The sequence below is a fragment of the Panthera pardus genome, unplaced genomic scaffold (genome assembly GCF_024362965.1).
Source record: "Panthera pardus isolate Hobbes unplaced genomic scaffold, ASM2436296v1 HiC_scaffold_21, whole genome shotgun sequence".
Classification (NCBI taxonomy): domain Eukaryota; kingdom Metazoa; phylum Chordata; class Mammalia; order Carnivora; family Felidae; genus Panthera; species Panthera pardus.
In genome coordinates this window covers 26,459,587-26,471,973 of record NW_026526777.1, presented here as the reverse complement: position 1 = coordinate 26,471,973, position 12,387 = coordinate 26,459,587, and the positions used below count along the sequence as shown (strand labels likewise).

General features: G+C 47.9%; 1 protein-coding gene and 1 non-coding gene across 6 annotated transcripts in view; both read right to left on the bottom strand.

The window, feature by feature from the left end:
* Nucleotides 1–5,346: 5,346 nt before the first annotated feature.
* On the bottom strand, nt 5,347–5,419 carry TRNAN-GUU (transfer RNA asparagine (anticodon GUU)). Its single transcript has one exon. It is a non-coding gene; the product is annotated as a tRNA-Asn (tRNA).
* A 2,721-nt stretch (nt 5,420–8,140) lies between these two features.
* The window catches only part of PIK3C2B (phosphatidylinositol-4-phosphate 3-kinase catalytic subunit type 2 beta), a 66,122-nt gene continuing 61,875 nt past the window's right edge, over nt 8,141–12,387 (bottom strand). For all 5 annotated transcript variants that reach the window (XM_053909020.1, XM_053909019.1, XM_053909023.1 and 2 more), the window contains 2 exons: nt 11,389–11,517; nt 8,141–10,222 (listed from right to left, as the gene is read on the bottom strand). In XM_053909020.1, coding sequence (XP_053764995.1) covers nt 10,034–10,222; nt 11,389–11,517 — 318 coding nt within the window. In that variant the 3' untranslated portion in view covers nt 8,141–10,033. The remainder of the gene's footprint in view (nt 10,223–11,388; nt 11,518–12,387) is intronic.

Genomic DNA, 12,387 nt, shown 5'->3' with positions numbered 1-12,387 from the left:
GTGCCCTTTCGGTTTTCGAGTTTCTGAATCACTACTTAGCTTTGCCTACGACCCAGCTTTCAGTATCTAATCCACATACATCTCCCCACGAAAATGTGAACTCTTGTTTCTTAGGTGGTGCCCTATTAGACTGTCCCCTTTCAGGAGAGGCAAACTGAAGTTGCAGAGGAGGAAAGAAACGTAGTCCTTGGAGGTGTTGACTCTCTTATATGCTTCCCAGGAGGCAACACATTCAAGTCCTATTTATGTCCTGAGCCGCCCAGAACCGCAGGATACAGCATGTAAAGGACACACGGACCGTTATCCTTTGAAAAAATTTTGTCTATTATAATTGCTATATTTAATTCTCCTTAGTTCATTTCTTTTTTCTGCTAAAAGTTTTTCAATGACACCTCTGAAATTAAAAAAAAAAAAAATCTATTACAGACGGAGTGTGGCAATTTTAAGCACTTAGGGACTGCGGAAAGATCTTTCAGGAACCAGGAGGAAGCCAGCTGCTCTTCCTGCTTCAATGGGACTATTCAAAGAACAGCCACTTCCTTCTAGGAATCTAAAAGGTCCTCAGTTTCTATGGTTTACCCCTTATTATCTTATCCATTGCTCTGGAAATAACTCATTTTTAATCCTAAGAACTTCAGAAAAAAATGTATTAATAATAGGAGGTTAATAATAGAAAAGAGATCTAAGCATGAAAATTAAATACTTGAAGCCTCAGTTTCTTGGTTGTCAAGTGAGACTAACAATTCCTCTTTCAACAGGTTGGTGAGAGAATGAAATTCCTAATACAGTGCCTGGCCTAGAGAGAGTAGGGGCATAACCATCAGCTAATACTTGTGATTTAGCAGCTAACAATGGTTTCCCATGGCCTACGCAATCAAGGCTCTGTACAGCCTGTCCTCCCACTATGCTTTGCCAGCCTTCTCTTCAGTAACTTCCGTTCATGCGTGTTAATACTCCAGAACTTTGGACTTGTGTCCTGCCTCTATGTGTGCTGTTTCTCAGCCAAGAAAGCCCTCTTCCTCCCCCTTATATAAGTACTCATGCTTCAAGGTCCAACTCAAACATCAACCCCTTCTTGAAATCTTTGTCGACCTTCCCGGTCAGAACAATATTATTATACGCTACTTGAACACTTAACACGCTACACTACATACACCTATAAATGTTCTTTCCTGCTGGTTTCAGCTCCTTGAGGGCAATTTCCCAATACCTAGCCCAGTGGTTCCCAAAATATGATCTGGGCACCCACGGGGATCCCATTTTCAGACCCTTTCAGGGGGCCCTCAAGGCCAAAATAATGTTCATAATAATATGCAGCTGTTATTTTCCTTTTTAACTCTCATTTTTTTCATGAGTGTACGTTGGACATGTATCTTCTAGAAAATACATGATAAGTGATCTGGCAACCCGTGGAATGCGAAAACAGATAGGAGATTCGAGTTATCTTCTATCAAGCCAGATATTAACAACATTTGGGGAAAAAAAGTAAAACAATGTCCCTCTTCTTGCTACATTTTGTTTTGAAAAATAATTTTTCATTAAAAGTGTTACGTTGACATGTAGTGGGTTTATTATTTTTAATGAATATTTAAAAATTCCTCAGTTCTGACTTCTTGAACGGTAACTATTGATAACTATATAACACACATGAACAAAAGTTCCTTGGGGTCTTCAATAATTTTTAAGAGTGTAAAAGGGATCCTGAGCCCAAAAAGTTAGGGAATGACTGACTTAGATGTTGGCTGGCACATCATAGGTGACCAATAATGTTTGCCGAATGAATGGAAAAGTATTAATACTCTAAAACCACAGCATCAGGGGTGCCTGGGTGGCTCAGTCAGTTAAACGTCCGACTCTTGAGTCAGAGAAAGACCAATATCATGTGACTTCACTCATATGAGGAATTTAAGACACAAAACAGATGACCCTAAGGGAAGGGAAGCGAAAATAATACAAAAACAGGGAGGGGACAAAACATAAGAGATTCTTGAATATGGAGAACAAACTCAGGGCGGCTGGAGGGGTTGGGGGTGAGGGGAGGGGCTAAACGGGCAAGGGGCATGAAGGAGGACACTTGTTGGGATGAGCACTGGGTATTATACGTAGGGGATGAATCACTGGAATCTACTGCTGAAATCATTGTTGCACCATATGCTAATGACCTTGGATGTAAATTTTTTTTAATTAATAAAAGAAAGTCTGACTCTTGACTTTGGCTTCGGTCATGATCTCACAGTTTGGAGGTTCGAGCCCCACATCGGGGTCTGTGCTGACAGCGTAGAGCCTGCTTGGGATTCTCTCTCTCCCTCTCTCCTTCTCTGTCTTTCCCCCACGGGTGTTTTCCCTCTCTCTCTCTTTCTCAAAATAAATAAATGAACTTAAAAAACTTTTAAAATAACAGCATCTTCCTTATGGCTAAGCCTTTTTTTTGTTTTCCACTGTCGACTTTGTGGCTAACACCACATGTCCCCCCAAAAGTTTTCTTAAAGCTTTTTCTTTTTTCTATTTTTTTAGTGTTTATTTTTTGAGAGCAAGAGAGACAGAGTGGAAGTGGGGGAGGGTTAGAAAGAGAGGGAGACACAGAATCCCAAGCAGGCTCCAGGCTCTGAGCTGTCAGCACAGAGCCCAACGCGGGGCTCGAACTCGCGAGTGGTGAGATCATGACTTGAGCCGAAGTCGGACGTTTCACTCACCGAGCCACCCAGGCACCCCTTTTCCACTTAGTTTTTCTAAGTTTATTTATTTATTTTGAGAGAGAGAGACAGAAAGCACAAGTGGGGGAGGGGCAGAGAGAGAGGGAGAGAGAGAATCCCAGCAGATTCTGCACTATCAGCGCAGAGTGGGATGCGGGACTCGAACCCACAAACCATGAGATCATGACCTGAGCCAAAGTCTGAGGCCTGACCGACTGAGCCACCCAGGCGCCCCTTAAAGCTTTCTTGAATGAGCCTCCCCTTCCCCATCTAGTCCTTGAATATATAATTTGATTCTCCCTACCTTGGAAGTTGTTCTAAAGGGGAAAAAAAAACACAGTCCTAAAGCATCAAAACCTGTAAGAATGTGTGACTTAGCCCTGTCAGTCCCAACAGGAAAATAAAGTGTAAACCAGCTTCCTCGAGCCTGCTATCAGCCAGAGGGTGGAGGGAGGGTAGCTCTGGACACCGAGATAACAAAGTGTTGCCGTAGCTGTAGGTGTGCTGGTGAGGACAAGAAGTCCTTGGACTGGCAAGCTGACTGGCACTTTGGCAGAGGTGAGGTTTAAACCTCAGTTGATTATGTTCATTTTAAAAGATTTTGCGGGCCTGAGGCAGAGGGTATACAGCTTTTGACTTCATTTGTCTGCCAGCACCACCTCCAAGATCTCACTTCTAAGTATCCCACACTTCACGTGGTCACCACCTGCCATCTTCCCAGCTCACTGCCCCGTATCCCTATTCAGCGACTTACCAACCCCTGGAAACCTCCACACCACTGCCGTTTCCACTTCTGTTGTGATTTCTTGCCCTCCTTCGCTTCCCTCCTTACCCAGCGTGAATTCCACGATCCAGTATCAAAAACGAACCCACTGCAAAGACGCTTCATTCTCTTGCTCTTCGCTGGCAAAATCCCAACCCTAGTTGAACTCAACTACCCACTTGTTCTTAATCTACGCACTCAGCTAACCATGGCCGAGGAAAAGCACTCAGCAGCACCGACTGACTTGCTTCGTATCTGTGACCACAAATTTCATCAGTGCCGGGCATTCCTACGACAGTTCATAGTTCCAGCTTTGTTTCTCCCACACTCTGAGACTGTTTCACAATTTCTTCCAATTTCCAGCATTCCCTTAAATACACATCCTCAGCTTACGGTCACACCTCATACTTCATTGAGAAACCAGACACAATTGGACATAAACAACCTCACCTTTCCACCACTAAATCCGCCCATCTTCCAGCATTTGGACCCACATACTCTGCCTTCAATCCCGTAACAAGAAAAGAAGCCTCCTGGGGGCGCCTGGGTGGCTCAGTCGGTTAAGTGTCCGACTTCGGCTCAGGTCATGATCTCACACTCCATGAGTTCGAGCCCCGCGTCGGGCTCTGTGCTGACAGCTCAGAGCCTCGAGCCTGCTTCGGATTCTGTGTCTCCCTCTCTCTCTGCCCTCCCCTGCTCTCTCTCTCTCTCCATCAAAAAATAAGTGAACTCTAAAAAATAATTAAAAAAAAAAAAGATTCCCTCTATCTCAAAAAGAAAAAAAAAAAAGAAAAGAAGCCTCCTGGATCCTGTCCCTCTGTTTCTACGGAAGGAATTCCAGCCTTCCTTAGCCCCTCTTTCTTGTAACCTATAATTGTCTCTCTCAAGCTTCTAGAACACTCACATGCAGTTAGTATCACCCATCTTAAAAATGAACAAAACTCTCTCAGATTCGTGCCCTCCAAGTTTCTGCAGCACTACAGCAAAGTTTCTCGAGCGTCACCTACGGTCATGGTCTCTACCTTGTCATGACCTCTTCTCTCTTCCACCTCCTCCAATGTGGCCTTTGTCCCCACCACTCAAACAGCCTTTATCAAGGTTGCCAGGAACATTTGCCAAGTCCAAGCCTCTGACTACTGTGGGTTGAACTGTGTCCCCCTAAAAGATATTGAAGGTCCTCATCCCGCAGTACTTGTGAATGAGACCTTGTTTGGAAATAGGGCCTTCGCAAGTTAAGATGAGGTCATTGGGTGGGTCTAATCTAATCTGATTGTGTCCTTATACAAAGGCTAATTTTGGACACAGACACACATGCATGAAACACATGTACTTGTGAACACCATGTGAACACGAAGGCAGAGATTGGGGTGATGCCCCAACAAGTCAAGGAATGTGGACGACTTCCGGCAATCCATGAGAAGCTAGAAGAGGCATGGAATAAATTCTCCCTGTCAACCCGCAGAAGGCACCAACTCTGCCAACCCCTGGATCTTGGCCTTCTAGCCTCTAGACCTGTGAGCAAATTCATTCGTTGTTTGAGCCACCAGTCGGTGGCGCATTGTTACAGCAGCCCTGGGGTACCGACGGAACTTTTCTTTGTGCCCCCATGACGCCACTCCCCTGGTTTCCCAACAGTTCCAGTGGCTCCTCTGAATGTTGGCCTGTATCAGAGCTCAGTCCACCCATATCTTTTTTTTTTCTAGCCTCTCTAATCTAGGTGATCTCAACCTATGCTGATGACATCCTTACCTAAACTCTAGACTGACCTCACACATGAGCTTCAGATTCCACTCTCCTGCCTCACCACGTGGATGTCCACACATCTCAACTTTATCATGATCAAAACAAAACTTTTTTAAAAAAATAATTTTATTTATTAAGTAGGCTCCATGCCCAACATGGGGCTCGAACTCATGACCCTGAGATCAACAGTCACATGCTCTACCGACTGAGCCAGCCACGCACCCAAAACAAAAGTCTTTTTTTTTTTTTTTTTAAATGTTCATTTATTTTGAGGGGGTGGGGAAGGGCAGAGAGAGAGGGAGAGAGAATCCCAAGCAGGCTCTGCACTCACAGTGCAGAGCATGTCTCGGGCCTCGATCTCAGGAACCATGAGATTATGCCCTGAGCTGAAACCAAGAGTCAGACACTTACTGACTGAGCCACCCAGGCGCTCCCCCAAAATAAAACTCTTAATTTAGCTCCCCCAGGCCCATCTTCCCCATGATCTGTAATGCCCCCAGTCCTCCTCACCCAGCTGCCAAGGCCCTAAATTCAGGAGTCACCCTCACTTCCTCTCAACTCCACATCTAATCCATCAGCAAATCCTGTCAGCACTACTTTGAAATTCACCAACTCTCTATCCGAAATTGACTCTTCTCACCATCCCCACACTATCACCTCCCTCCTAGACTCCCGCAGAGACCTTCTCTGCAGGGACCGTCTCTGCTGCATCTAGTCATCCAGTCCTGCTTCAAACAGCAGCCAGAATGACCTTTTTAAAATGTAAATTGGAGCACCGCAGTCCCTTCCTCAAAAGCTTAGTGTGATGGCAGCCCCATCACACTAAGAATAAAATCTGGAGTTCTGATCGACTTTGACGCTCAGTTTCTCCCTGTGAGGCCCTCTCTGCCTGCCTGCTCCCTCCCTTTTCCTGCCCTCGTCTGGCCCTGAGCCGCTGCACTGTCGCTTTTTGTTCCCGGGTCTGCCTCCCTAGCTGGATCTTTGTCATTTTAGTAGCCACACTGCCTGGTTGCCCTGCCTGACCCAGAGAAGACCATGAGCGTGGTTTGTTGAACAGACACCTCAGTCTGTTTGTTGCACAGACGTCCCAGCCACCAAAATTCCCTCCCGACTTAAAAATGCTGCCTCCTTTTTGGGGGCGCCTGGGTGGCCGACTTTGGCTCAGGTCATGATCTCGCGGTCTGTGAGTTTGAGCCCCGCATCAGGCTCTGTGCTGATTGATGCCTCGGAGCCTGAAGCCTGCTTCTGTTTCTGTGTGTCCCTCTCTCTCTGCCCCTCCCCCAATCGTGCTCTGTCTCTGCCTTTCAAAAATGAATAAATGTTAAAAAAAAAATGCTGCCTCATTTTTGACCTTTCAAGTCCAATCTAATCTTTGCCCCCACATCCCAGCCAGTCAGGTTACTTCATTTCTGCCACCTCTCTCTGAACTCAGAGAACCCAGCCTCCTGGGCTTCTCTTGTTTCTCTTCTCCCTGAGCAAGCCCTTACTGTACTCCCAGCTCTCACCCCCACGCCCTCAGGGTGGTTCAGATTTCTGCCCCATTCGGCCAAGAAATTTCCTCAACTAAGACTCTTGCCAGAGTCAAGTTTAACTTTTAAAAGGTCCCCTGGGATTTATCCAGAACGGCAGTGACATCTCAAAACCACTTAGAAACACCGCAGATGGGTAACACTTCCCCCTGTTTACTACTGAAAGTCCCTGGGAAGCCTCACAAAATTTCCTGGTGTGAAATAGGACACCCCACTGGAGAGTTTTGAAAACTTTTGGGTGAAATGCTGGTACAAGGTTCACACCACCTCCTTCTTGCATTTGGTGGGTTCTGAGCTATGGCTCTGCTCTAATGACTTAACAGTTGTAAGGCATCTCAGAGGCTCAGTTTCCCCTTTTAGAAAATGGGGCTGGTTAAATATCATTAGGCAGTAAACTTTTTAAAACATTTTGTTAATGTTCATTTATTATTGAGAGAGAGAGAGAGACAGAGCATGAGCATGGGAGGGGCAGAGAGAGGAGATACACAATCCGAGGCAGGCTCCAGGCTCTGAGCTGTTAGCACAGAGCCCGACGTGGGGGTCGAACTCAACAAACCACGAGATCATGACCTGAGCCAAAGTCGGATGCTTAACAGACTGAGCCACCCAGGTGTGCCGGCAGTAAACTTTGTAAAGTTTATTTATGTATTGGAGTGGGGGATGGCAGAGAGAGAGGGAGACAGAGAAGCCCAAGCAGGTACCGTGCTGTCAGCTGGGAGCCTGATGTGGGGCTCGATCCCATGAATCTCGAGATCATGACCTGAGCTCAAATCAAGAGTCAGATGCTCAACCGACTGAGCCACCCAGGTGCCCCTAGGTGGTAAACTTCTTAAATGCAGAGATCGTTTGAATTTGTCTTTGTAACCCTCAGCCCGGTACGTGGCACAGGGCCCAACGCACAACCCCAGGAGCTATATTCTTTGTGGATGGAGGCATGTCACTCTGTAGCACTGGAAAGCATGGTACATGTTTGTTGATAGAATTAATGAACGAACCAGATCTACTTTTGACGGTAGCGTAACGAAAAAGGACATCGTTTATAGTAAGACACGCTGAAAACGAACAAATGTTACGCCAACTTAAAGGGCTGTATTAAACATTACCTAGGAGTTTGCACAAGGTTTGGAGTCAATCCTAGATTCCAATTCGAGATCCAAGGCTGATCGGCTGTGAGTTTAAGACAGATTACTTAATCTCTCTGAGCTTCCATTTCTTCACCTATAAAATGGGGATTCTACTACTCACCTGATCAAGTTGTTCTGAGGCTAAGATTTCACTGACAAGTGTCGAAGGCCCAGGGCAGCGCACCAACGCATATCAAAGTTTCCGATCGTAAGACCCCTACTGTTATGATTTTCATCTTGTACACCAGGTGTCTTCATGTGAGCATCGACCAATTTTGAAAAGGATGGTTTTGTTTTTCTCAAATGTCATTTATTAGAAAATACAGTTCCAGAGAAAGTAGCAGATACAAGGGAAGTGGATACAGTACACAGACCTCTTTCAATCAGGGGCAGAGAGGGTCAAAATAAAATGAGCTACAGGCCAAAAGCCAGTAACGCATCTATGGTCCATTCACCTGGAGGAGTTCTGCCCCTGTTCCCCACTTCCCCCAGCCCCTCCCCGACAGTGGCCACCTTACCCTTGACATTTTTAACCTAAAAGAAAAGTTTACATTTCCTTGCTCCCCTGTGGCTTCAGTGAACGGAGCTTCTTTCTCTGGTTATGGAATGAGTCAGCAAACGGGGGAATTTCTGATCCTTGGAGCTGAGAAGGAAGCTGGGGAGGGATAGTTCAGAGTCTCCTCGATTCCCTCCATGCCCCAACCCTGGGGTACATCCAGCCAATTCCGGTTTAAATATATCAAATTCAAAGTCTCTCCCTTTTTTTTTTTTTTTTTTCCCCAAAGGATACAACCCTTTGGAGTAAAGCACAAGAGTGAATCCGAAATCCACCAGGTAGGGAATAAAAAGTGTAAGAGACAAGAGACCCCGTCTCTCGCTCCTAGCTCAGCTCCCGGGGATCAATCACCCCCCCTCCGATCCAGCCTTCTCGCCACCAAAGAACATCACTGGAGTCCCCCACCCCACGCCCCTTTTCCTCGGCTTAGGGCATCCCTTTGGCTCCAGACTAAATAAGTTTATGGCCCCAGAAAATGAGGGAAATTCTTATTTAAAAAAAAAAAATGTGACAGAAGTGGAGTTTGGGAAAAGCAGCACACAAAAAAGGGGGGGTGTGGCGGGTGATGGGGCCACACTGGCATCTGCGGCCTAGCCGTCTCCTTCCCAGGGCCAGGATGTCCTTGGGCGGGGTGGGTGGGGGGACCAAATCTAAGGGCTGAGGCAGCACTTTCTCCCACCAGGGAAAAAGGAAGGGAGAGAGACGTGTGGAGAAGCACCCCCAGCATACCCTCAGGGACCAGATGGTCCCCAGAAGGGTCGTGAGAATGGAGGGGTAGAAGACCGTATTCGGGGCACGTCCTGGCAAAGTCGGGGAAGACGGAAGGAAAAGCTCCCCCTGAAAGAGCCCAGGTCCCTGAACACAGGTCCTCGGCAGGGCCCCGTTCGGAAGGCCCTCCCTTACACCCGTAGGTATCACACCGCTCTCCTTTGGAGGCACAATCAGAAAGGCCCACAGCAGGCCTCAGTCCAGCACACCAGACCCTCCCCGCCCCTCCCCGGCCTGCCCTTAGAGAGGGAGGGCTCTCACCCAGGACCCACTGGGCCCCTCCCCAAATAATTCCTATGGATAGAAAAACACAGATGAGAAACAAACAAGCGAACAAACAAAACCCTAGGGGAAAGTCCAATAAGAACCTTAATCATACAAAAAGTCCGACGTCTTCCTCTTTTGCCTTCCGAGGCATATGCAAGTCCCTTCTCACAAGGCTTCCTGTCCAGTCAGGACAACATTACTATTTCATTTTTTAAAAATAAAAATAAAGATATCCACCCACCCTCCCTCAAAACGCTACTTCATTCAGCCCGCCCCACTCACCCCCAACCAGGCGTTGCTCCCTTGACACAAGGTAACCTTAAAACTTCGCGGCAGCCTCACAGCCGCTCAGCACAGCCAACCCAAATGCCGCCGGGCAGAGGAGGGGACAGCAGACAGCATCTAACTCTGCCCGCCTCCCGTCACAGGGGCCTGAGCCACCCGGACAGAGGGGAGGCCCGCCAAGGGCTCTGCCCTTTCACAAGGAAAGGGCACATGGAGGAGGGAAGAGTCGTCTCCCCCGGCACCCCCAGCCGCCTGGGGTCCTGGGCGGGGGTTGGTGGGGGGGGATGGGTCGGGCTCTGCTGGGCTCACAAGGTCTCATGACTTCGAGATCCCAGTGCGAACCAGCCAGTCTTCTCCTGGGCCAGGTCCAGCTCTCGAAGGCGGATGTGCACCTCCCCGAGGAGAACGTTCTCCCAGAATCCTTGCTCGCTCAGCACACTCAGCTGCAGCTCCCGCTGCTGTAGGTCTCCCTTGGGGATCCCGTCATACACCAGCTGCGAACAGAGATGGGGAAGATGGGGGGACACAGAAGAGGGAGATGCTTAAGTCTGTGGAGGTTCGATCTGGCGGGGGCTAAGACGACTTCTCTCCCCAGCCCGAGTCCGCGGGATTAGAGAAGGTACTTGGAACCCAAGAAGAGCTTTACAGAACTCTGCTCTTTGGGGCAACCTGGCTGGCTCAGTCCGAAGAGCAAGCGACTCTTGATCTTGGGGTTGTAAGTTCAAGCCCCACGTTGGGTGTAGAGATTACTTAAATATCTAAAAGCAAATGAATAAATAAGTAAATAAATAAAGGACTTTGTTCTTTGCTTAGAGTTGAGGAAGGTGAGGACTTTTTTTTTTTTTTTTTAAGTTTTCTTTTTTCCTTGGGGCACTTGCATGACTCAGTTGGTTGAGCGGCTGACTTCAGCTCAGGTCATGATCTCATGGTTTGTGAGTTCGAGCCTGCATTGGGCTCGCTGCCGGCAGCACAGAGCCCGCTTCAGATCCTCTGTCCCCTCTCTCTCTCTGTCGCTCCCCCACTGGCGCTTTGTCTCTCTCAAAATAAACTTTAAAAACAAGTTTCCTTTTTTCCCCGGTTTCTTCATTTTAGACAGAGCATGCGCAGGAGAGAGGGGTAGAGGGAGGGGGAGGGAGAGGGCAGGAGAGGGAGGGGGAGGGGGAAGGAGAGGGAAGGAGGGGGAGGGAGAGAGGGAGAGAGAGGGAAAGAGAGAGAATACCTCAAGCAGGCCCCATGCTCAGTGAAGAGCCCAATGCAGTGCTCTATCCTACAATCCTGGGATCATGATCTGAGCCAAAACCAAGAGCTGGATACTCAACCAAGGGAGTCACCCAGGCATGCCACAGGTGAGGGCTTTTTATTGGGGCCACGGCTCATTATCAGCAAAGGACCAGCAGGCTCCTCCTCCCCATGGGACAGGGCCAAGGCCATACCCCAGCTGTGGACTCCCTAACCGAAGGGTCAGCAAACTTGTTTATGTGAGGAGCCAGACAGGAGTACAAACAGTCTGGTCTATGTCACAAGCACGCAATCCTGCCGCTGCAGCATGAAAGCAGCCACAGACGACACTTCCGTGATAGGTGGGGCCGCATTCCAATACAACTTTATTTACACAAACAGGTACAGTTTGCCAACCCACCCCAGCCCCTCCTCCACACACCATCTCATTGTAGGTGGGGTTGCAGGTTTTCCGGGCCACTTTGGTTTTCTTCTTAGTGGTTTTCTGAGGGTCAGGAAGGAGGTAAATCTTCACGTAGGGGTCTGGGTCATTTCCATCCTGCAGCAGTTGCTACAAAGGGAGTGCAAATTTTACAAATGTTACAAAAAGAAGATTCATACGTCTGTGTCCCTATCACCATTCCTGTGATCACAACCTGATCCAGACTCTTCTCCCTCACACCTGGCTTCTTACAAGGCACCATAATTTGTCTGCTTTCCAGCTCACTCCCTTCTGATAGAAATATCTACCATGACAATATTAGGTGTCCTACCAAAACATCAATCCGATTGCCCATTACACCCAGTCTATACTTTTCATACAAATGCTCGGGGCATGCCATAACTTGGTCTGTTTTGACTGAGCCACCGTGTCCCCAGATATCTTCCTGCCTTGCCCAATGTCTTTGTCTATTTTGTCATTTGATCCAAGTAACCCCCAAGAGGTGCAAAATGAGTCAGAGAGATATTAAGTTGCTTGCTGAAGGCCAGCCAATTAGTGATTCATCCAGCCTGATCCTTTTTAATTAGATCTTGTCATGCCTCTGCTCAAAACCCTCCAACGGTTCCCATTTCATTCTGGGTAAAAGCCACAGTCTTGACTGTGGGACTCAGGTTCTGGAGTGCTGTGCCCTTTGCAACCCCAACATCTACTATTCATTCTCCCCTTTGCTCTGCAGCCTTCAGCCACAATGACCCCTTGCAGTTCCCAGCACGCCCCAGGCAGGTTCCTGACTCAGGGCTTTGGGATTTAACTGCTCCCTCTACCTGGAACAGTCCTCACCTTGTTCCGTCTTTGCTTGAACACCTTGTCATCAATGAAGGCTTCCCTGACCACTCTTTATAAAATTGTCACCACTTCACTCCACCCCAGTATTTGTTCTCTGCTTTATTCCTCTCCAGAGCACTTACCACTATCTGACCTGCCATATATTTCACTCGT